The sequence below is a fragment of the Mobula hypostoma genome, chromosome X1 (genome assembly GCF_963921235.1).
Source record: "Mobula hypostoma chromosome X1, sMobHyp1.1, whole genome shotgun sequence".
Taxonomy (NCBI): Eukaryota; Metazoa; Chordata; class Chondrichthyes; order Myliobatiformes; family Myliobatidae; genus Mobula; species Mobula hypostoma.
The window spans coordinates 8,122,778-8,148,570 of record NC_086128.1 but is presented as its reverse complement, the minus strand read 5'-3'; the positions used below and the strand labels follow the sequence as shown (position 1 = coordinate 8,148,570).

At 41.0% G+C, this 25,793-nt stretch overlaps 1 protein-coding gene across 6 annotated transcripts in view; it reads right to left on the bottom strand.

The window, feature by feature from the left end:
• The window catches only part of LOC134340122 (protein TANC2-like), an 828,834-nt gene that overhangs the window by 122,047 nt on the left and 680,994 nt on the right, over nucleotides 1-25,793 (bottom strand). For all 6 annotated transcript variants that reach the window (XM_063036995.1, XM_063036994.1, XM_063036997.1 and 3 more), the window contains 3 exons: nucleotides 15,027-15,258; nucleotides 9,790-9,956; nucleotides 4,830-5,437 (listed from right to left, as the gene is read on the bottom strand). In XM_063036995.1, coding sequence (XP_062893065.1) covers nucleotides 4,830-5,437; nucleotides 9,790-9,956; nucleotides 15,027-15,258 — 1,007 coding nt within the window. The remainder of the gene's footprint in view (nucleotides 1-4,829; nucleotides 5,438-9,789; nucleotides 9,957-15,026; nucleotides 15,259-25,793) is intronic.

Sequence of the window (25,793 nt, the reverse complement as noted above, 5' to 3'; positions counted from 1 at the left end):
CATTGGAGCTGTGCTTGGCCTCACAGTCATAAGTGTAAAGTGAATAGAGCGGGGGCTAAGCACACAACCTTGTGGTGTACCTGTGCTGATGCCGACTGTGGAGGAGATGTTGTTGCCAATCCAAACTGACTGGGGTCTACAAGTGAGGAAATCGAGATTCAGTTACAGAAGGAGGTATTGTGGCCCAGGTCTTGGAGCTTATTAGTTAGTTTTGAGGGGATGATAGTATGAATGCCTAGCTGTAGTTAAGGAGGAGCATTAACTCTATCCAGATATTTCAGGGTTGAGTGAAAAGTCAGTGAAATGGCATCTCTTGTGGATCTGTTGTGATGGTAGGCAAATTGGAGAGGGTCCAAGTTGCTTCGCAGATAGGAGTTGATATGTTTTATCACCAATCTCTCAAAGCACTTTGAGAGATTGGTGATTAAACATATCAACTCCTATCTGAGAAGCAACTACAGCTAGGCATTCAATACTATATAATTGTGACCATTTTGGTATCAAGAAAAAAAACTCCCTTCATTGGACAGCGGAACATTCCAAAGCCCCCGTTATCTCTAGTCATAACCCAAACACTGCCGCTACAGAACAACCATTACATTAGCAGTGAAACCTTTCCCAGGGCGTTACATATGTAAATGCCACTGTACGATAGTCATTGAGGCAAAAGGTGTTCAAAAGGAAATAATTAATTCCTTTATGTTTGTCCAAATAGAAACTGGGTTGTATGCACCAGAGTGATTTGAGACTCCAAGTGCCTGGATGTGATTTGATACCAAAATTGTCATAATTATATACAAGAAAAAAAACTATTTTCAAACAGAAAATGCTAAATTTCCAGGTCACATACATTGATGGAGAAATAAGGGACAAAGGTTAGGGGCGGGGCAATCTTAATCTTAAAATTAGATGTATGCTAATTAGGTTTGGTCTTCTCTGTAGTTATTTGGAAGAAAGTACTGCTCTTGGATATCTCTAAGTTAAAAACAGCAGGGATGTTGAGAGTGTGGCATAGTAGAATTGGAATGTTATCAATACACACAGGAAACTTGACAATTTTGTAGATGATGTTGCTGAGTGGCAGCATGCAATGAGCGATAGGAGAGATTCACGGAAATCTGGATCTACCATGTCCAAATGCAAAGAGGTCAATTGGGAGTTTTCAAGATTACCAGCTTTCATTTAGTAAAGTGTAAGGGATGTGGATAGGATAATACCTTTGAATATGGATCAGCCATAATCATTTGTGTCTTAAGTGGATATGATACGGCCTGTAGAATGATATGGATGCTAGTGGAAAGTATACACTTGGCTACATAATAATTAGTCTCATTGTAGACGTTTAGGACATGCTCAATGGAACATACTCAATGGAACATACCAGACTGATTTCATGAATGACCTTAGAATGCAATGCATGTGGTAACTCTTTTTTTTTGCAGACCAATGCCAGATTGAAGATTATAAATATTAACAGAACTTCTTGATTTATTTTTCAAAGGATGTTTATGAAAATTAATGTTCAAAAAAGATCATGTTCTCAGAAATAAAAGATGACCAGATATTCTTAGATTGTAATCCAATATAAAATAATCACAGATTTATTAACTTACCACGCGCAAAGCTATGTTAACTATTCCTAATCGGGCCCTCTCTCTCCATATACTTACATATCCTGTCCCTTAGAATCCTTCCAGAAATTTACCCACTACTGACTTTAGGCTCATCATTGGCCTATAATTTCCCAGATTATCCTTACAGCCTTTCTTGAACAAACAGACCAAAATTAGCTATCCTCCAGTCCCCTGGCACCTCACCCATGGCCCATGGCTAAGGACATTTTAAGTATCTCTGTCAGGGTCCCTACAACTTCTGCATTAGTTTCCCACAAGGTCCAAGGGGAAACCTCGTCAGGCCCTGGGGACTTATGCACCCTAATTCGTCTCAAGCCCACCTGCACCTCTTCTTTTGTAGCCTTGATACTATTCATGGCCTCACTACGCTTGCCTCAGTTCTATAGGCTTTGTGTCTATCTCCTGAATAAATACCGATGCAAAAAATATCACTCAAAGTCTCCCCCATCTCCTTTGGCTCTACGTATAGATAACCATGCCGATCTTCAAGAGGACCCTTGGTCTCATTTTGCTCTAATATACCTCTAGAAGCCCTTGGGATTCTTTTTCACCTTGTCTGCTAGAACAATCTCAGTCATCTTTTAGCCCTCCTGAGTTCCCTCTTAATTGTTCTCTTGCACTTATGCTCCCTCAAGCACCTCATTTGATCCCAACTGCCTATAGTTGATAAGTATCTCCTTCTTTTTCTTTACCAGGGCCTCAACAACCAAGGTTCCCTAAACCTGTTAGCCTTGTCTTTTATTTTAACAGGAACACTGAGATTCTGTATTCTCAGTAATTCATTTTTGAAGACTTCCCATTTACCAAGCGTCCTTTTGCCAGAAAACAACCTACCCCAATCCACACCTGCCAGATCTTTTCTAATGCAATCAACATTTGGCTTTCTCCAATTTAGAATCTCAGCCCAAGGACCAGTCCTATCTTTCTCCATAATTATCTTGAAGCTAGTGGAATTAATGATGATTAGATCTTTGTATCTTTGACAGTAGATAAGTTACCAGGCTTATGTGAAATGCATCCTGGCCTACTAACAAAAGCAAGAGAGGAAACTGCGAAGGTATAGAGGACCACACATGGCAGACATATCAGAAAAGGTAAAAGTCCATTTGGACTAAAAAGGAAAGTATCAAATTCAACAGGTTTCAATTGAGATGCATTAAATGAGAAACCTTCACTTATCAGAGAGGTTAATAATTGATTTATTAATAAGTTAATTAATTTTCATTAATAGATTTAAACCAATCAGTAAGAAAAGCTAGAGGGTGGTGAATCTGTGGAATTCATTGCCACAGATAGCTGTGGAGGCCAAGTCATTGGGTATATTTAAAGTGGAGGATGATAGGTTCTTGATTAGAAAGGGTGTCAAAGGGTACAGGGAGAATGGAATAATAAATCAGCCATGATTAAATGGTGGAGCAGATTTGATGGGCTAAATAGCCTAATTCTGCTCCAATGTCTTATGATCAAAAACTGATGGAAAGAAAATAAGATCTTCTTTTCACCTGGCTGATGGGTATCTAGAGCTTACTGCCTGCAAACAGTCAGAAGAGAACGAAAGGCCCTCATTATTATTAAAAGAGTAAGAGTAGATGCTTGACTTGCTGCTATTGCAAGACTTGGAAAAAGGCATTGGAGTAAATGTATCACAGAAGTCTGATTAATGGCAGAAACATAAGGAATGTTTTAAACAGAAGAAGGATGAGGGAAGCCTGTGAAAAAGCTAGAAAATGAGAACCAGGTGTAGAATTAAAACAGATCTGAGCTATAAAGCTAAATTACAAAATTCCAGTAATTATCTGAAATTCCAGATAATATTGGAGATTCCAAAATTAGGGAGGTAGTTGACTGAAGTGAACAAGAAGTGGTGGATATTTAAATAGTTTATAACACTCAGCAGAGATATAACCCAATTAGAAAAAAAGACCCCAGGAGTAAGGTAGAGCATCCATGTTAACCGAAGGTGAAGGAATATTTTAAATCAAAGACTACAGCATACAAGTGGCTAAGGAGAAATGGGAGATGATGACTGGTGTAGATCAGCAATGATCACATTGAATAGCAGAAAAGGCTTGAGGGGCTGAGTGGCCTACTCCTGGCTCCCCTTTTCATATGATCTTAGTCTTCAAAGAAAAGGCCGTAGATGGCTGAGTAGATAGATAAGCTACTTGGAATTAGTGATCATCTTTCTACTAACAATCCTAGGAATTTTATCAGCATTGGCACTACAGCATATACCCTGCTCATCTTAGTACATGGAAATTAAATCCACAAAGATAAAAAAGATCAAGTAAAGGAAAGCCAATTTGGAAGTTTTGAAACTGATCTTGTATCCTGTGAGAAAAATAAAAGTAAACGGCCCCTCGACTTAACAAGACAGTTAATTGTTAATTAAAGAAACTGCTTGGGCATTAACTGATAAACAAACAATAACTTTTCTAATTAAAAATAACATTAGCTATGCAATAAATTTTGTATAGAACAGTGGAAAAAATCATCCCTGAGGCATAATATGCAAATTAATTCTGAATTCAGTCTGTAGCCTCGGGCAGAAACATACAAATAAAAATATACACAATGGAAATAAACAATCCATTTCCATTATCGCAAGAAATATATCACTATTGTACTGTATAGAAAACAAGCAGATGATGGAAGAAGATGAGTACACAAAATCTATTTCAATAAATGGAAATGCCAGCATTAGAAAGTATTTTATAGAAGTTCATATCCCAACCCAGGATTTAGGAAAACTGATAAGGTACACATTAAATGAAATTTTCAATGTCACAGCTGAAGAGAAACCTGGTGAAGACTATTTATTATTCCAATGTCATATAGTTCAAATACTATGGCACAAACAGATTAAATTTCCTTTCCCTGAAATAGGACTATCTAAAATATGTATTAAAAGCCAATGTACCTCGATGAGTTGTGATAAGTTTAAAGACCTTATATCATTCTTGATGTTTATAATTTTGCAAAGAATGTGGATGTCGATAGACACCTAGAATTTATAGCACTTCCACAGGAACGATGAACAGTCAAATTATTTTCTTCTAGACAAGAAATTCACCTCTGTGGATATATTCTATTTATGAGAATAATGCTATTAATATAAGAACAAACAGATTTTTTTATTACCAACACTCTTTTCTCAACTTTGTTATATTTAAAATCTCTATTAGTTTCTCTCACCTGGGATCACAGAGGAACTTCGTCTTCTCTCCATCTTCTCTCCATATTAGCCACTCGCGAAAAGATGGATGAACAAACATCCGTGTCATATCCCTCCGTTTTATCAGAAACATAGAAAGATTGTCCATTCTCTGTTGAAAGTCTTCCCATTCAAGGCTACCATTAATATTCCCTGCATTGATTGCCTGGTAGAGCTGGTCATCTGTCATTGGATGCAAGGATGCCACAGCTACGTTCAGAAGTGGTAGCACGCGTTCGAATGAGGACTGTGTAGGGAACTTCATGTTACACTGCAAGAGATAGACTTCAGCAAGAGAAACAGGTACTACTTTATAGCTTGAGCTCTTAAGCACCAAGTATCCTTTCTCAATCAAGTCAAAAGTCAGTTTTAAGTAGAGGTACGATCCTTGGCTCAAAGCTTTGAGATGAGTACTGAGTTTACCAAACGTTGCATTGTCCATTTTGCCATTGAGGGAGATGTTATTCTGGATTTCAGGGCTGCTGTGGATTCGGTGAAGAATATAAGCCTGTAAATCCTGATCTATTGCCTCATTTACATCCAGTTTGTCCAGATATATTTTATGGAATGGAAGAAGTTTGGCCACTTCCTGTGAAAACAATCATTTTGGGGACTGAAGTTAGATGGGAATGTTTCCTTGGAAGTCATACAACACTAAGAAATTTACTGTACTCATTGGCCTATATTGACACTCAGTACTTTAAGCATTGCTTAAAATTCTCATCCTTTTTTTTAGTTTATTTATTAAGAGATACAGCATGGTAACAGGCCCTTCCAGCCAAACAAGCCTGCACCATCCAATTACACCTATGTGACCAATTAACCTAATAATCTTTATGTCTTTAGAATATGGGAGGAAACTGGAGCACCCGTAGGAAACACACACAGTCCTGGGGAGAATATACAAACTCCTTATAGATAGTGGTGGAATTGAACCCAGGTCACTTGTGTTATGCTAATCATTATACTATTGCGCCACCCCAATCTTGTTTCTCGATCTGTCCACAGCCTTGCTGTACTATCTGTAAAATATCCTCCAGCCCCACAACCCACAGATATCTGCATTCTTCTATATCCGACCTCAGCTAATCCTAATTTTAATCACCTCACAGCATCCAAAGCAAACTACAGCAGATGCTAGAAACCATAAATGAAAGCAGAAAATACCAGAAGCACTGAGCAAATAAGGCAGCATCTACAGAAAAAAATCAGTTTAATGACCTCTTAACAAAATACTTTGATCAAAACTCACTGACAGATTAATTATGTTTATTTCTGTACAGATGTTGCCTGAGCATTTCCAACACATTGCATTTTTAATTTTAATCCTCCACTGGTAACCTTCACCTGTTAAAGCTTAAGATTCAGAATTCCTTCACTAAAATGTTCCATCCTACTATCTTTAAGATGCCTCACAAGGCATATTCTGTTGACCTATTGTTTCATCTTTGCCCCAATACCTAGTGTTATGGCTCAGTGATAATATTGCTATTGAGTACCTTGAGACGATTCACAACATTAATAGTATGTTTATAGATTCAGAATATTACTATTATAGCTAAACATCCTGTCAAAGACTAGACAGGTAAACAAATGGTAAATGGAATTTAATTCTGAGAGATGTCAAGGAAATATTTGAGGATGACATACAAAACAATAAATACACTCAATAAGAACTGTACAGCAAAGAGTACCACTCACAGATCCATGGAGGTGGCAGGAAACTGTTAAGATAAACAAGATTTCTGTTTTTGTTGATTGAAACAACGAATAACACAACTGATAGGACTGCTGCTTCACAGCTCCAGTGATGCAGATTCAACCCTAACCTCCATTTCTGTCTGTGTAGAATTTACACATTCTCACTCTGTGTGAATTTCTTGTCCACTTTCAGTACTGTGCAAAAGCCTTAGGCGCGCGCGCACGCGCACGCACACACACACACACACACACACACACACACACACACACCTCAGCTTAAAACTTTTGCACCTTACTGTAGTAATTTTATGTATTGCACTGTACTACTGCCACAAAAAAAAATCAAATTTCATGACATCTGTGAGTGATGATAAACAATGATATGGGTCCCTATTGTGGACTGAGAGTGGGAAGGGGGCAGGGAGAGGGGAATCATGGTTGGGAAAGGGGGAAGGGAGAGGAGAGGAGAGGGAGTGGGAAGCACCACAGAGACATTCTGTAATGATCAATAAACCAATTGTTTGGAATCAAATGACCTTGCCTGTTATCTCAGGGCTGGGTGTGTCTGCACCCGCACCACCTCCTGCCTCTGCCGCCTGTCCCACACCCCTCCCAAGGCACTCCACTCTCACCATTCCCGACATCCTTTGCTCCTGCCAGATTTACAACTTGCTCTCCGCTCCACATTGACAAATACAGTACTGTGCAAAAGTCGTAGGCAGCCGAGCAATATATGTATATATATCCCAAAGACTTTTGCACAGTACTGCATCTCCTACATCCCAAAGGCATCCAGGTTTGTAGATTCACTGAAAACAGGAAATTTCTCCAAATGTAGTCAAGTGGAGGAATCTATGGAGGGGAGAGTGAATGGAAATGTGGTGAGAATAAAAGGGGATTAGAAGAAATGGGTACTTGGCTGTTGATGGGCTGAAGGGCCAGTTTCTGGTCTGCATGACTTTATGAGCGGACATGTAAAACAATGGTTCGGTCACAGATCACCAAGAAATTAGAAAAATGTGATAGTACTGGAACATATCCAGTGAAGATCTAAAACATTTAAACACATTTTAACCTGCTCTCCCTTTTCAGCCTTTCATAGCTTGATGCATTCTTTTGTTTGCTTTCTTTCTCTCCAATCTCTCATTAACCTATCAACCAGACTTTGCAATTGATAGCGTCACCCGATTAAAGATATTCTCTTTGCCCTTTCTATCCCTCCTCCAAATTAAAACTAATTTGCTTTCTCACTTTTCCAGTTCAGATTTCCATAATTTTCTGTTTTTATTTCAGCATCTGTATGTTTTCTATAATGATGCTGCCAGGATTGCCGATTGTTATGAGAACTGACTAGCTGGACTGATATTGTTTGTACAAAGGTGATCACTAGATTTATGAAGGTATAACATTTTGAAAAGTCTATGCAGAATCCACTTTTTTCCTTAGTACAGAGTAAAAAAACAAGGGGCTGCAGGTTTAAGTTTTTTTTATTAAGTGCAATCATGAACAATAGCCAGATCAGAAATGCTGATCAAGTCAACTAGTTCCCAAAGAGAACTCTGATAGGCCAATCAGATGGTTCACTGCTGCTCAGCGATAGAACACAAAAAGAAGTCATATGCATAATTAAGAAACATTAAAAAATAGTAGAAATACTGGAGTCATGATGATCATGATGAAATCTGCTGGAGAGAGATGTTTATACACATGCTGTCCTCCATAATTCAAAGAGATTGACGGATAAGGTTGCAGGGTGACAAAACGTGGCAGGAGCACTTGGAACTAAAATCTAATCCCTACTGGGAGAAAACAGCACCTGTTCTTTCCGCACTGTTCTCCAGCAGTTTAAGGACTAAGTCTAGCCAGAACATAACTCACAAGTGCTCTTGAAAGTCAGGTATTAACCCTACCTACCAACAACCAAGCATTGCCATCCTGGTCCCCTTCATGATAGCTTATGAAGAAGCATGTGACTTCCATCCCAGAGATGATAGGTGTTTGTACACTTGGCTCTTGAAGTTTGTGTAGAAGAATTAGAAGGGAATCATGGAAAATGCTTTCGACCCAAGAGTGTTGGTGATTTGGAGCTCATGGTGAAGGTACAAACCCAAACTGCATCTAATAAGTCCTTGGACTCACATTTTGAAGGAATACAGACCAATACTGGGAAATATGACTTGTGTAAGTGGCCATTCTTTGGCTGGCATAGACAAGATGGGTCAAAATGGCCTTGTTCTGCTTTTTAAATTTCTATGATTTTAACTGTGGTTCAAAACACCAAGATCCAATGCTTTTTTGACTGCATTTTTGCTAATTTTACCCGTTTTCTCTATTCTCATGATGGTTATCTTTCATTGTGTGTTCAAAATTCCACAAGCACAAGAAAACTCTTTCATATTTTAACCAAGTAATCATTCCTTTGCTGCAAGAGCAGAGGGCATGCACGAACATAAGTGCCATCAGAAGTCTGCACGTAGACACTTTGAATGAGAGTATAGCTGGTTTTACTCTCTTTTGGAACATAAAACAGGTATAGGCCCTTTGGCCTACAATGTTGTGCTAACCCAATTAAATTAGTAATTGAACAGCTAACTAAACTATTTTCTTCTGCCTACATAATGCCCATATGTTTCCATTTTCTTCACATTCATGAGCCTATCTAAACGTCTCTCAAAAGTCTCTCATGTTTCTGCCTCTACCACCATTCCAGGCACCCACCACTCTCTGTGTAAAAATAACTTGCCTCTCACATCTCCTTTGAAATTGCCCCCTTTCACCTTAAATGCATGCCCTCTGGTATTAGACATTTCAACCCTTGAAAAAAGATACCGTCTACTCTACTTATAATCTTATGAACCTCTATCAGATCTCCCCTCAGCATCTCCTGCTCCAGAGAAAACAACCCAAGTTTGTCCAGCTTCTCATCATAGCACATACAGGCAGCATCCTGGTAAACCTTTTCTGCACTCTCTTCAAAGCCTCAACATCCTTCCTATAATAGGGTGACCAGAACTGTATGCAATACTCCAGATATGGCCTAAATAGAGTCTTATAAAGCTGCAACATAACCTCCTGACTTCTGAACTCAGTGCCTCAACTAATAAAGACAAGCATGCCATATACCTTCTTGACCACCTTATTGATCTGTGTAGCCACTTTTAAATGAGAGCAAATAAAAGGCTGAGTCATCTGCTTCTACTCTTAACTTGTATGTTTTTATGTACTGCTAATTAAACATACCTTCAGAGTTGTGCGAACTGTCACTATCAACTTCAGCCATGATGGGAACTTTCCAATCATTTTAGTGAGAAATGATACAATCGTGTCCCCATAATCTGGTTTGTGGAACTCTGCTTCATTCAGCCCATCAATTAAGACAATGTAATCTTCATCGGCAATTTTTCGTTCTGATAAGAAAAAACAAAATCTGTAACTTGTCATATCAATCTTCAAGTATAAAATAGTTTTGAAATTCCAGATATATGCTTTTGTCTTGCAAAAATAATTTAGAAATGACATTTTGTTCACCATAGAACATAGAAATTTACAGCACATTACAGGCCCTTCGGATCACAATGTTGTGCCGACCATGTAACCTACTCTAAAAACTGCCTAGAACTTCCCTACTGCATAGCCCTCTGTTTTTCTAAGCTCCATGTACCTATCTAAGAGGCTCTTAAAAGACCCTATTGTATCCGTTTCCACCACCACTGCCGGTAGTGCATTCCACGCACCCACCACTCTCTGTGTGAAAAATTTACCCTTGATATCCCTTTGGTACCTATTCCCAAGCACTTTAAAATTATGCCCCCTTCTGTTAGCCATTTCAGCCCTGGGAAAAAGCTTCTGGCTATCCACACGATCAATGCTTCTCGTCATCTTATACACCTCTATCAGGTCACCTCTCATCCTCTGTCGCTCCAAGGAGAAAAGGCCAAGTACACTCAACCTATTCTGATATCCGGGCAGCATCCTTGTAAATCTCCTGTGCACTCTCCCCATAGTATCCACATCCTTCTTGTAATGAGGTGACCAGAACTGAACACAGTACTCCAAGTGGGGTCTGACCAGGGTCTTATATAGCTGTAACATTACCTCACAGCTCTTGAACTCAGTCCCATGGTTGATGAAGGCCATCACACCATACGCCTTCTTAACAACACTGTCAACCTGCACAGCAGCTTTGAGTGTCCTATCGACATGCCCCAAGATCTCTCAGATCTTCCACACTGCCAAGAGTCTTACCATATTCTGTCTTCAAATTGGACCTACTAAATGGGAGGAGCTTAGGAGGATTAATGGCGCCTAACGGCGACTCCTTAGACTGCATCTTCGAAAACAGCTCTATTTCCATCTTTAATATCTCTATTTTTCCCTTCCAGGGTTCTTTTGAAGGCCCTGACCTGGAGTTACACACTGACTATGGTTCTTTGCGGGAATGGGACCCGCTCTCGGGGTTTCACTAATGGCCGTTGTTCGGCATGCCAAGAGCTTGACCTAAGAGCTTCACTCCTTCGGAGGACCAAGATTTCATGGCCCTGGAGACTGGGGGATCGGAGGTTGGTGCCTCTGCATGAGGTCGGTGTGTCGTTGGAGATGGAAGATTTCTGGCTGAATGCGTAGAGACCCGAGATCTTTGGGCACAGAGCTCTAAAAAAGCGACACAATGGACTTTTAACATCATAAACCAGCGAGGTGTTAATGTCTCCCCTCTAGCTGGGAAACACAGACACCTCTTTCTCTCTTATTAGGGAGAGAGAGAGCCTGTGGTATATTAAATACTGGGTGAATGAGTAATCTTTGGGGTAACTGCAAGTCTGTGTCTTTGCTGTTGCTTTGTTCACGCTTGAGTGCTCGGTGGTGGGTGCTGATGGTTTATTTTTGCCGGTGGGGGGAGGGGGGTTCTAACATTTAACTGTCATTCATTCTTTGGGGGCACTCCTCTGGTTGGGATATATTTCAGGATGTATATTGTATACATTTTTCTGACATTAAATGTACCTGTGAAACCTTTGAAACCAAAATGATCCACTTCACATTTATTTGGGTTGAAGTCCATCTGCCACATTTCAGCCCAGTTCTGCATCCTATCGATGTCCCGCTGTAACCTCTGACAGCCCTCCACACTATCCACAACACCCCCAACCTTTGTGTCATCAGCAAATTTACTAACCCATCCCTCCACTTCCTCATCCAGGTCATTTACAAAACTCACAAAGAGTAGGGGTCCCAGAACAGATCCCTGCGGAACACCACTGGTCACTGGCCTCCATGCAGAATATGACCCGTCTACAACCATTCTTTGCCTTCTGTGGGCAAGCCAGTTCTGGATCCACAAAGCAAGATCTTCTTGGATCTCATGTCTCCTTACTTTCTGAAGGAGCCTTGCATGGGGAACCTTATCAAATGCCTTACTGAAATCCATCTACACTATATCCACTGCTCTACCTTCATCAATGTGTTTTGTTACATCCTCAAAGAATTCAATCAGGCTCGTAAGGCACAACCTGCCCTTGACAAAGCGATGCTGACTATAGGCTAATTTATACTTGTGCTTCAACTCGATGCCATAGGTACGGCATCGCCGCGAAGCCTACGCAGAGCCTACGCAGATCCCTACGCCGTAGCCTGACGTGCACCTCTCCCAAAATGTAACTACGCGTCGCAGCAACGCAGACCACAACAACTGTGATTGGTCCGCCTGGTAGCATCGCATTTCCTCCTACGCTGCAATAGCTTCCCATTGGGCAACTGAATGGCAGGGAAGGAACTCTGGCTGCAATGCTTTCCATAAAGCTTTACAGACCTCCAAAATTATGGAGGACACATTTCGTTTTTATGAAAAAAGACGCTAGCTTTAAACTTGTTTACCCCGAGAAAGACTACCATGACCATGAAGCCTTGCGCAGGCAGGTGTGTGCGCATGCACGACTTGTGCGAATTGCAGAGCGACGCAGACACACCAACGCACAAGTATAAATGCTTACAACGTGCGTAGGTTACGGCGTCGAATTGACACACAAATATATATCAGCCTTATCCCTATTTAGATTATGTCTCTCCAAATGCACATAAACCCTGCCTCTCAGGATCTTCTCCAACAACTTGCCCACCACTGAAGTTAGTCTCACTGGTCTATAATTTCCTGTGTTATCTCTACTTCCTTTCTTGAACAAGGGAATAACATTTGCAACCCTCCAATCCTCCGGTACTTGGGTAATTACACTCTACAGAAAGCAGGTAATTAATTAAATCCACCAAGAAAGAAGGGATTATTTTGCAATGCATTTCATTTCATTTCTATTCAGAAGAATGTCTACTGTTACTGATTTGAGCAATCTATTGATGCTGAGGCCAAAAAATATTGGAACAGCACAGTGGGGTGTCTCAGAGTACCACCAACTCAGGCTTCATCCTGACCTTTGGCGTGTCTGAGTACACGTTCTCTGCGTGGCTTTCCTCTAAATGCTCCAATTTCTTTCCACATATCAAAGATATGTAGTTAGTAGGTTAAACAGCAACTGTAAATTGCCCCTCTGGTGTAGATCTGGGGAATTTGACGAGATGTAGGGAGAATAAATGGAATAGTGTGAATAGGCGCTGACTTGATGGCCGAAGGGCACATTTCTTGTTGTATGTCTATACTACTCTACGATTGTGAATGATCTTCCATCGCCCTGAGATCACTGGTCATCTCCACTCTGGGTTATTCTGCATATTTCCTCAAAGGCCATGCCATGGTCTACAGCTGAAAGCATAGTTTCTGGTGTGTTGACATAATCCAAAATCCTATCGGCAACTCCTTGTATGTGCCTGCCTGCATTTACACAATAGTTTTAACAACTAATAGCACAGTTCACCACTGGCAAACTCACTGGCCGTCAATGTTATGAACTTTTGTGAATGTCACAGACACTCAAATATCACTTGGGACTTAAAAACTGATTTCTTTTAAAGAAATGTACAACTTCAAGTACATATGCACACATATTAAAAATATTTAATCTAATTGAATTAAATCAAATTAAAAGCTTTATGTATCTTTGGTCCAGCAGTCAATTTCTGCTATACATTCCAAGGGCCCCCACTGTATGTGCACCAGATTAACTTGCTTTGAGAACAATGGCAGAATTTCCAACCCGAAAGACAGGTATCTGTGTAAGTTTATATCACTCTGTGAGAATCCAATATGGCAGTACCCATGTCCCATGTTCAGTACTTTGCTTAAGCCTTTTCTCAGGAACAACCAGGTCACAGTTCTTTCTGCTAACAGATATATGTAAACCTTTGCAGAAGTTGACTCCAGTACTTCAGTTCAATAGACCATCACACTGTTATTAGACACTTCATAGTTACTAACATGATGCTTGAGAATTATCACAATAAATGAACTTTCTTGTGCCACAATGAACATTAACAACTATTATGCATGTATAATACTGTTTGGGATCTTAGATGCCTGAACATATATAAATACCTAAAGCACAATGTAAAGAAACTCAAATGTTGCTCAAGATTGAGCAAGTCTCAAACCAATCATCTTCCATTTTATAAAAAGCAAGCCAGCTATTATAAAAGCAAACTAACTATTGTAATTCTTTCAACAGACTTAGACAGTTTTCAAATATTTTGCTACTGGAACTACTGGCCATATTTGGAGTGTAAAATGACATTTAATGGCAGAATGCGATCACTGTTATTCACCATGACTGGGGAAAATGTATTAAAGAAGACAGAATTTAATTGAACACCTTACTAAAAGTAAGATTTTATAAATTAAAGATTTGACCTGTCAACCATGGCAATACCAATATAAAGGGGTAGAGCATATTTTCCATTTCTACAGACGTTAATGTTACATTTTCACCTGAGCAGAAGTTTGAGGCAAACTGCTGTTATACCAACACTGAGCCCGACTGCGTAACATTAACATGTTATTCCTGTCTGCTAAAGTGACACTTCATGAGTCATCCTGCTGGCTGAATGAGATTGTGTGTGAGTAAATTGTGAAAAATTGTAAATCGGATGAAATCAACCAGAATGAAAAGACATTACACATTTTAATTCAGTCAAGCACCAGCAGCAGGAACAAAATTTGAGCCCAAAGAGCTAGATTCAGACTCTTGTCCCAGGAAAACTGATCTGCACAAATTCCTAAGTACCTTGTTATTTCTATATCTATATATGCTTCCAAATTGAATACCAACTCAGGTGGCATAACAAACTACATAGCTTCATCATAGCTTCCCAGAAAGTACAAGAAACGGTTCTGTTTACATCCAATTTACTTTTCCATTCACAGTAAAGCATTTGACAACAGTTGCTTGTGAAACATAGTTAAAATAAATTATTGCAAACTGAGTTTCTGCCCCGCCCCGCCACTACTCCCACCCCAACTACTCTGCAGTATTCCACAAAACCGTGCCAGAGAACTGCTTGACACATAATTCATTGAGCACTTTCAAAACTTGACCTACCTTTACGCAAATTGTCAAGGGGTTCCAGGACTCCTCTTCTAAATGATGCGATAGGATCTTGAACACAGGAACGCAAGCTGAGCATACTCTGTAAGTGTGGTTCTCGCAGTAGCTGCTCCCTATAGGCAACAAGTTGGGGTGATCGGCAAAGGAGAGCTGCCACGTTGTGTACAAACTCTGGAACTAGGCAGGTGTAGGCATTGTCTGCTTGGCAGTAATGGTAGGCCACCACCTAGAAAGAGAAGCTCAATAAGCAGGTTTCAAACTTTCAGTCAATTCCTCAGTTGACCAAAAAATCACTGAAATGGCCTAAGTCTGAAATAAATGCCAATTTTTATTTCCAATTTGACCTTAAACTTTATACTTGAAAAAATTCATTCTGGAACAAAAAGCTGCATGGCAGGAAATAATTTACTCTTGATTTTCATGGGATCTGGCAGTGCATCCATCGTGAAACCATACAAGTATAGTATATAACCAATACACTTTTGTCATAAGATTTCAACATTTCTTCTGAAAATGCAATTCATTTATTTGCTTTGCTGTGCTTCCAAAATGCTCGCATACATTGATGAAATAAAGCACTACAATTTTAAAACTGACTGCTGGTTAACTGAATATAAGATTTAAAGTTTTCTTCCCACATTGCAAAAGCTCATACAGTCTTACTAAGCTTTTTGGTTTGATTTCAAGCACCAAATGAAAAATAATAGTTCATGCTAATCATGCTGTGGCAGAGGAGCACTGTAACATCCTGATATTGCAACTTGTCAGTTCTGATCTAAGTGAATTGTTGAGAAATATGGGAAGTATTGTTCTGTGGATGACATTTACTGTGAATGGGCCCTACAAGCATTGTACTAAAGACCACAGCACAGCAGGCAGAAACACCACCTATAGTCACCCAGTAAATCACCACTCATGCCTCTACAAGATTCAAGCACTGATTCAATAGGTGAGAGAATATTGAGATTAATTTATCAGTAGCCCCATATGTTTCTGATACAAAGGTGAACTATCTGTGTATGTTTGTGTACAAGAAAGCATGAATGATTGTTGGCCTTTAAACAATATGAAAATCAGGAGTGACATTAGGAAACAAGAAATACACATTTTATGGTAACTCATTTTCTGACTAATGTGTCATTTCAGGCATCGTGCTAATCATAAACTTCAGAATCACAATCATCATATGCAGGAAATCACCATTCAGCCAATTGAGATTATACTCAAGTCTGCGCAACCTCTTCATTGCATATTGTGCATATTTCCATTTCACTCACTCTTTCCCTATAGCCCAAGAAATTATATTCCATCAAGTGGCTATCCAGTTCCCTTCTCAAAAGCAAGAAATAAAATTGCTGGATGCCAAGGGATAGTTGACATTTTGAGCTCAGACTCTCCTTCAGGACTGACAGTACAAAGGGGAGATAGCCAGCGTTGAGGTGAAAGGGAAGGACGAAACCCGATCAACTACATCTGCCATTCTTACAGGAAGCATGTTTCATATATGATGACCACTCCATAAAACAAACAAGAGAAAACCTGCAGATGCTGGAAATTGAAGCAACACACACAAAATGCTGGAGGAACTCAGCAGGCCAGGCAGCATCTATGGAAAAGAGCACAGTTCACATTTCAGGCCGAAACCCTTCAGTAGGACTGGAGAAAAAAAGATGAGGAAACAGAGAAACATGGGAAACCTACAGCACAATACAGGCTCTTCGGCCCACAATGCTGCGCCGAATATGTACTTACTTTAGAAGTTACCTAGGGTTACCCTTAGCCCTCTATTCTTCTGAGCTCCATGTATCTATCCAGGTGCCTCTTAAAAGACCCTGTTGTATCTGCCTCATCCAACATCGCCGGCAGCCCATTCCACGCACTCACCACTCTCTGCATAGAAACTTACCCCTGACATCTCCTCTGTACCTACTTCCAAGCACCTTCAAACTATGCCCTCTCGTGCTAGCCATTTCAGCCCTGGGAAAGAGCCGTTGACTATCCACATGATCAATGCCTCTTATCATCTTATACACCTCTATCAGGTCACCTCTCATCTTCCATTGCTCCAAGGAGAAAAGGCGAAGGAGTAGATTTAAAAGGTGTGGGGGGGGGGGGGAGGGAGAGAGAAAAACAAGGTGATCGGTGAAACCAGGAGGGTGAAGTCAAGAGCTGGGAAATTGATTGATGAAAGAGATACAGGGCTGGAGAAGGGGGAATCTTATAAGAGAGGACGGAAGGCCATGGAAGAAAGAAAAGGGGTGAGGAGCACCAGAGGGAAGTGATGGGCAGGCAAGCAGATAAGGTTAGAGAGGGAAATGGGGATGGGAATAGTGAATGGGGGGGGGGGTTACCTGAAGTTCAAGAAATCGATGTTTATGTCATCAGTTTGGAGGCTACCCAAAAAGAATATAAGGTGTTGCTCCTCCAACTATGCCCTCACGTGTTAGCCATTTCAGCGCTGGGAAAAAGCCTCTGACTATACACAGGTCAATGCCTCTCATTATTTTGTACACCTCTATCAGGTCAGCTCTCATCCTCCATCGCTCCAAGGAGAAAAGGCTGAGTTCACTCAACCTATTCTCATAAGGCACACTCCCCAATCCAGGCAACATACTTGTAAATCTCCTCTGCACGCTTTCTATGGTTTCCACATCCTTCCTGTAGTGAGGCGACCAGAACTGAGCACAGTACTCCAAGTGTGGTCTGACCAGGGTCCTATATAGCTGTAACATTACCTGTCTGTCTTGCATTCAAGTGTACAGGCCTAGCCTATATAATCTCTCCTCATATGGCAAACAGTAAAACATAAAAAAAGATAATAAGAAAGAGACAGAAGGCCATGGAAGAAAGAAAAGGGGGGAGGAGCACCTGAGGAAGGCCATAGGCAGGCAAAAAGGGGATGGAGAATGGTGAAGGGGCCAGGCAATTACTGGAAGTTAGAGAAGTCAATGTTCATGCCATCAGATTGGAGGCTACCCAGATGGAATATAAGGTGTTGTTCCTCCCACCTGAGTGTGGCCTCATCATGACAGAAGAGCAGGCCATGGATTGACATATCGGAATGGGAATGGGAAGTGGAATTAAAATGTGTGGCCACTAGGAGATCCCGCTTCTTCTGTCGGACAAAGCGTAGATGCTCGGCGAAACAGTCTCCCAATCCACGTCGGGTCTCACCGATATACAGGAGGCCACACCGGGAGCACCGGACACAGTATATGACCCCAACAGACTCACAGGTGAAGTGTTACCTCACCTGGAAGGACTGTTTGGGGCCCTGAATGGTAGTAAGGGGCAGGTGTAGCACTTGTTCCGTTTGCAAGGATAAGTGCCAGGAGATCAGTGGGGACGGAGTGATTCCTGCGGAAAACAGAAAGAGGGAGAGGGGGGAGGGAAAGATGTGTCTGGTGGTGGGATCCCATTGGAGATGGCGGAAGTTACGCAGAATTTTGTGCTGGACGCGGAGGTTGGTGGGGTGGTACGTGAGGACAAGAGGAACTGTATTCCTAGTAGGATGGTGGGAGGATTGGGTGAAGGCAGACATGCGTGAAATGGAAGAGATGTGGTTGAAGGCAGTGTTGATGGTGGAGGAAAGAAAGCCCCTTTCTTTAAAAAAGGAGCACATCTCCTTTGTTCTGGAATGAAAAGCCTCATCCTGACAGCAAATGGGGCAGAGATGGAGAAAAGGATGGCGTTTTTACAAGTAACAGGGTGGGAAGAGGTATGGTCTAGGTTAACTAAAGTCCCGTGGGTTTATAATGGACATCAGTAGATAAACTGTCTCCAGAGATGGAGACAGAGAGATCGACAAAAGGAAGAGATGTGCTGGCTCACTCACCTTACCTCTTTGCCTGCCCATCACCTCCCTCTGATGCTCCTACCCCTTTTTTTCTTCCATGACCTTCCGTCCTCTCTTATAAGATTCCCCCTTCTCCAGCCCTGTAGTTCTTTCACCAGTCAACTTCCCAGCTCTTTACTTCACTCCTCCCTCACCCAGTTTCACCTGTCACCTTGTGTTTCTCCCTCCCCTCCCCCCACCTTTTAAATCTACGCCTCATCTTTTTTTCTCCAGTCCTGCTGAAGGAGTTTGGACCCAAAACATCTACTGTTTACTCTTTTCCATAGATGCTGCCTGGTCTACTGAGTTCCTCCAGTATTTTGTGCGCACCACTCCATATAAGTACCTTTTTCCTCACAGATCCCTTGTAATTTCTATCCATCACATTAAATATGTGCTTCCTAGACTATTTGTTAAATGGAACAGCTTTATTTACTGATCTAAACCTGTCATGAAATCGCACACTCCATCAAATCTCCTCTCAATCTCTTTGCTAAAGGTTTCTCAATCTATCAAAGCAACTGAAATGCCTAGCTTCTGGAACCAGTCTAATAAAGATTTTCTGCACTCCTCCTTAGATTTTCGCACATTCCTGAAGTGCAGTGACAAAAGGCTAGCAGATGATGGTGGTCAGACAACTATTATTTTTTATCAAGATTGTTCCATTGCAGATCAAGTACAGAGTGTCATCACATATGCCTTTATAACCAGCTTATCAGTGTGTCCCAGACAATCCATGGGCATTCTCTTCAACGTCGTTCGATTTCTCCACAACTCTCAATACGCTATCAACTATTCTATATTCTACTGTCCTGTACTGTGAAGCATTTGAAGAGGTGCAATACCGTTTTTGGATTAAATTTAATTTACCCAACAAATCAGGCCATCTAAATCCTCTTGCAGTCTAAAGCTTCCCTCCTCATTGTCAAACATTGATGTCAGCCAGTTGAGCGTGAACAGTTTAAAAAGAGGAAGAAAGTCGCAGACTTTTTCTCTTTGGATCAAGAAGACAGCGGTAAGAGGCTAAGGATTTTCAGCGAGAAGACATTTTATTTCTCGGAGTAGGAGAGAGGCCAGACTGCGCAGGCGCGTGACGTCAGCCAGTTGAGCGCGAACAGTTTAAAAAGAAAACCGCCATATCCAGCGGGCAGCGTCGGAGCGGGCTGCAGAGTGAGAGAGTGCAGAGTGAAAGGCTTTGGCTCAACAGGCTTCGGCGGAGACAGGAAGAGGCTTCCTGCGACCGTTGAGTCTCATAGTAACGGAGTAAGTTACAGTTTTTTGGTATTTGGTACAAACAGTAGCATTAGAGGTATGCATCTAGGATTAGTGTTGTGCTTGGAGTGCCAGATGTGGGGACCCTGGGAGACTCCCAGCCTCCCCAAGGATTACATCTGCACCAGGTGCACTGAGATGAGGCTTCTGAAGGACTGTGTTAAGGTGCTGGAGATGGAAATTGATGACCTTCGGCTAATTAGGGAAAGTGAGGAGGTGATAAATACTACCTATAGAGAGGTAGTGGATAGCACCCCTGTGACAGTCTCCCTCAGAAACCGATATATCGTTTTGGATTCTGTTGAAGAGGCAGACCTGACAGAGGAGGACCACAGTGAACGAGACTCTAGCATTCTACCCAGTACCAAAATCAAGAAAGCAAGAAGAAATGCGGTAGTTATAGGGGACTCCATCGTAAGGGGGACGGACAAGAGATTCTGCGAGCCGGACAAGGATACCCAGATGGTGTGTTGCCTCCCTGGTGCCAAGGTACGGGATGTCTCAGATCGAGTCCAGAGTATTCTGAGGAGAGAGGGCGAGCAGCCGAAAGTCTTGGTACATGTTGGTACCAATGACATACACAGAAAATGAGAGGAGGTCCTGAAGAAAGATTACTGGGAGCTAGGAAGAAAATTGAAAAGCCGGACCTCCAGAGTAATAATATCAGGATTGCTGCCTGAGCTGCACGCTAATGATGGTAAGAATAGCAAAATTAAGCGGATGAATGTGTGGCTAAGTAACTGGTGCAGGGAGCAAGGTTTCAAATTCTTGAATCATTGGGATCTATTTTGGGGAAGGTATGACTTGTACAAAAAAGATGGATTACACCTGAACTCAAAAGGTACTAATATCCTAGCGGGATTGTTTAATATAGCTGTTAGGGAGGGTTTAAACTAAGTTGGCAAGGGGAAGGAAACCAAGGTGTTAGGATCGAGGAAGAGGAAAATAGAAATAAGTCAAAAATACTGTGCAGCAAAGATGGTAAGAAGGACAGGCCGGTGAATATACAGGATAATTTGCTGCAAAATAGAAATATAGCACAAGTGACAACAGATACTGATCTAAATGTACTGTACTTAAATGCACGCAGCATTAGAAATAAAGTGGATGACCTTGCTGCACAGCTACAGATTAAAAGATATGACATTGTGGCCATCACCGAGTCATGGCTAAATGATGGATGTGATTGGGAGCTGAATGTCCAAGGATACACAGTGTATAGGAAAGATAGGAAGGTAGGTAAAGGGGGTGGAGTGGCCCTGATGGTAAGTAATGATATCAAATCCATAGAAAGAAGGGACATAGGATCAGAAGAGGTAGAATCCTTATGGGTAGAATTAAGAAATGGCAAGGGTAAAACGACACTAATAGCAGTTATATACAGGCCTCCAAACAGCAGTCGGGATGTGGACTACAAGTTGCAGCTGGAAATAGAAAAAGCGTGTCAGAAGGACAATGTCAAGATAATTATGGGGGATTTTAATATGAAAGTGGATTGGGAAAGTCAGGAAGGTAATGGATCTCAGGAGAGGGAGTTTGTAGAATGCCTACAGGATGGCTTTTTGGAGCAACTTGTCCAGAAGCCCACCAGGGGACCGGCTGTTTTGGATTGGGTGCTGTGTAACGAACCTGAGGCGATTAGGGAGCTGGAGGTAAAGGAACCTCTTGGAAGTAGTGATCATAATATGATTGAGTTCAGTTTCAAATTTGAAAAGGAGAAGCTGGTATCAGGTGTATCGATATTTCAGTGGAACAGGGGAAATTACAGTGGTATGAGAGAGGAACTAGCCCAAGTCAATTGGAAAAGTGAGCTAAATGGAGGGATGGCAGAGCAGAATTGGATGAAATTCCTACAAGAAATAAGGAAAATGCAGGAAAAATATATTCCAAGAAAAAAGAAAATCATGAATGGAAAAATGGCACAAATGTGGCTAACGAGAGAGGTTAAGGCAAAAATAAAAGCAAAAGAAACAGCGTACAAGGAAGCAAAAATTAGTGGGAAAAATGAGGACTGGAAGACCTTTAAAAACTTACAGAAAGAAACTAAGAAAGTCATTAGGAAAGAAAAGATGAATTATGAAAGGAAGTTGGCGATTAACATTAAAAAGGATACTAAGAGTTTTTTTTAAATATATGATGAGTAAAAGAGTGACAAGGGTAGATATGGGACCGATTGTAAGTGATGCTGGAGTAATTATAATGGATAACAAAGAGATGGCGGAGGAACTGAATGAGTATTTTGCATCAGTCTTCACAGTGGAAGACATGAGCAATATACCTGATAGCCAGAGATATCAGGGAATAGAATTAGGTACAGTCAAGATAACTAGAGAGAAAGTGCTTGGGAAGCTAAGTGGACTAAGAATAAGTAAGTCTCCCGGCCCGGATGAGGTGCACCCAAGGGTTCTGAAGGAGGTGGCTTTGGAGATTGTGGTAGCATTGGAAATGATCTTCCAGGAATCAACAGACTCTGGCATGGTTCCGGAGGACTGGAAGATTGCAAATGTAGTTCCGCTATTTAAGAAAGGAAGGAGGCAGCAAAAAGAAAATTATAGACCTATTAGCTTGACATCGGTGGTTGGAAAGATATTGGAGTCAATCCTCAAGGACGAGGTTATGAAATACCTTGAGGTGCATGACAAGATAGGCCGAAGCCAGCATGGTTTCATGAAGGGAAGATCCTGCCTTACCAACTTATTGGAATTTTTTGAGGTAATCTCAAATAAGATTGACAAGGGAGAGGCTGTGGATGTTGTGTATTTGGATTTTCAAAAGGCCTTCGATAAGGTGCCGCATATGAGGCTGCTTAATAAGATGAGAGCCCATGGAATTATAGGAAAGATATTGAAATGGGTGGAACATTGGCTGATAAGCAGAAAGCAAAGGGTGGGAATAAAGGGATCCTATTCTGATCGGTTGCCGGTTACTAGTGGTGTTTCGCAGGGGTCAGTGTTGGGGCCACTTATTTTTACAATGTACATCGATGATTTGGATTATGGATTAAATGGTTTTGTGGCCAAGTTTGCGGATGACACCAAGATAGGTGGAGAAGCAGGAAATGTTGAAGAAATGGAAAGGTTGCAGAGAGACTTAGTCAGTTTAGGACAGTAGGCAAAGAAATGGCAGATGAGATACAACGTTGACAAATGTACGGTTGTACATTTCGAAAGAAGAAATAATCAGGCAGATTATTATTTAGATGGGGAGAAAATTCAAAAATCGGAAGTGCAAAGGGACTTGGGGGTCCTCGTGCAGGATACCCTAAAGGTTAACCACCAAGTTGGATTGGTGGTAAGGAAAGCGAATGCTATGTTGGCATTCATTTCAAGAGGAATAGTGTATAAGAGTAAGGAGGTGTTGATGAGGCTCTATGGGGCATTAGTGAGACCTCATTTGGAATACTGTGTCCAGTTTTGGGCCCCCTATCTTAGAAAGGATATACTGATGTTGGAGAGAGTTCAGAGAAGATTTACAAGGATGATTCCTGGAACGCAGGGGCTAACATATGAGGAGCGTCTGTCGGCTCTTGGATTGTATTCATTAGAGTATAGAAGAATGAGAGGGGAACTCATAGAAACGTTTTGAATGTTGAAAGGGTTGGACAGAGTAGATGTGGAAAGGTTGTTTCCCTTGGTGGGTGAGTCCAGAACAAGAGGCCATAGTCTTAGAATTAGAGGGTACCCAGTTAAAACAGAGATGAGGAGAAATTTTTTTAGCCAGAGGGTCGTGGATTTGTGGAATTCGTTGCCACATATGGCTGTGGAGGCCCGATCATTGAGGGTGTTTAAGGAGGAGATTGACAGGCATCTAATTAGTCAGGGTATCAAGGGATATGGGGAAAAAGCCGGAAATTGGAACTGGATGGGTGAATAGTTTAGCACATGTGGGAGCGGGGGAGCTGCGGAGCAGACTCGATGGGCCGAATGGCCTACTTCTGCTCCTTTGTCTTGTGATCTTGTGAATATTAACTTTTTATATTAACTGCAAACTTGTAATTCTCTATACATTGACATCCTTGAGATTTAATTTTAAAAAATGGAGAAAATTCTTAAATGTTCCCAAAAATATTCTGGAGGATTCTATAGGTATGAGAGGAGACTAAAATAGGATTCGTGTAGGATTAGTATAAATGTTTGTTTGATGGCCGGCACAGACTCAGTGGGCTGAAGCCTATTTCTCAGCTGTATGATGCAGTCACCATGAACATTAGCATGAAAGTGTTGCATAAAGTAGCATCTGAAAGGCAGGAAAATAAAAATGGAAAGGTCAAGAAATAACAAATATTGTATTTTGAATAAAACATAAGGAGGAGGAGGAGGAAGAGGAGGGGGAGAAAGCCTGCTCCATCATTTAATAAGCTGATGACTGATCTGAGTTTGGCTTCAGCTTCACTTTTTCTACATAACCCTCTTCTCCCCATTGAACAAAAATCTACTTCAGCCCTGAAAATATTTAATATTTCAGTTCTTTAGGGTTTAGAATTCCAAAGACACAAGAATTCTTGCTCATCCCCTTTCTTAAACTGTGTCCATGTTTCCGATTCCCCATAATGGTAATCATTCTCTTACCATTGAGCCCACTCAGAATATTTTGTTTCACTGAGTCCAACCTTTATTCTTTTAAACTCCAAGGTACAGACTCATTCTCTTAAGACAACCTCTTCAGCTCAGGAATCAAACTACTGAAGCTTCTCTGAACTAAGCGTATATCCCATCGCCTTAAATTAAGAATCCAATGCTATACACAGTACTCCAGGTGCAGTCTCATTATTCTCTCTATATGTTATAATGATTTCTTGCATTTTATACTCTATCCAATAAAGGAACCTACTCTAAATTCGTGATGGAATGGAATCGCTCTATAAGCTGGCATTCACTCGACGGGCCAAACTGGCTTCCTTCTATGTTGCAAAAAAATACAGCGAATATAAAAAGAAATCATCTTCCTAATCACTTCCTGCACCTATTTGCAAGCTTTGCACTTTATGCATAGGAACACCAAAATATCTCTCTCTATGTAAATGGATGATTTTGCTACTTTTTTGGCCAATTGTTGAACCTAGATGGATTATTTTGCAGTTACTTGCATATATCCTCACTTCTGTTGTTAGAAATAGTTGAAACATTAATTCCTTTTGTTACAGTGTATTAATTTGAAAATTATACATTGATTCCCTATTCTCTACTAATAGTTGGCAAATTTTCTATCCAACCTCACCTTTTAACCACCAATGCCATGAGATCCAAACCTTAACACATCACACTACTGAAAGGATTCTGTAAGTCCAAATACACCAAATTTGCTACGTAACATCTGCTTTTCACCAAACCATGCTGACTTGCTTGCTTATATTATGACTTTCTTCATGTTCTGCTGGTACTTTTCTGAATACCTGTAATAGATTTCAGCATTTAGCCCAGTGACAGATCATACACTGGTCTACAGTATCTTGCTTCCTGCCTCTCTTGCTTCTTGAATAGGATGCTGTGGTTACAGCATTCTAATCCATTGGGACCTTTTCATAACCTATGGAACTTGGGGAGATCATGATCAATACACCAATTTTCTTGCCAGCTACTTCCCTTAAAATCGTAGAACATAGGCCATCAGGCCTAAGGGACTTGTTAGTTATTAGTCCAATTAGTTCTACAATG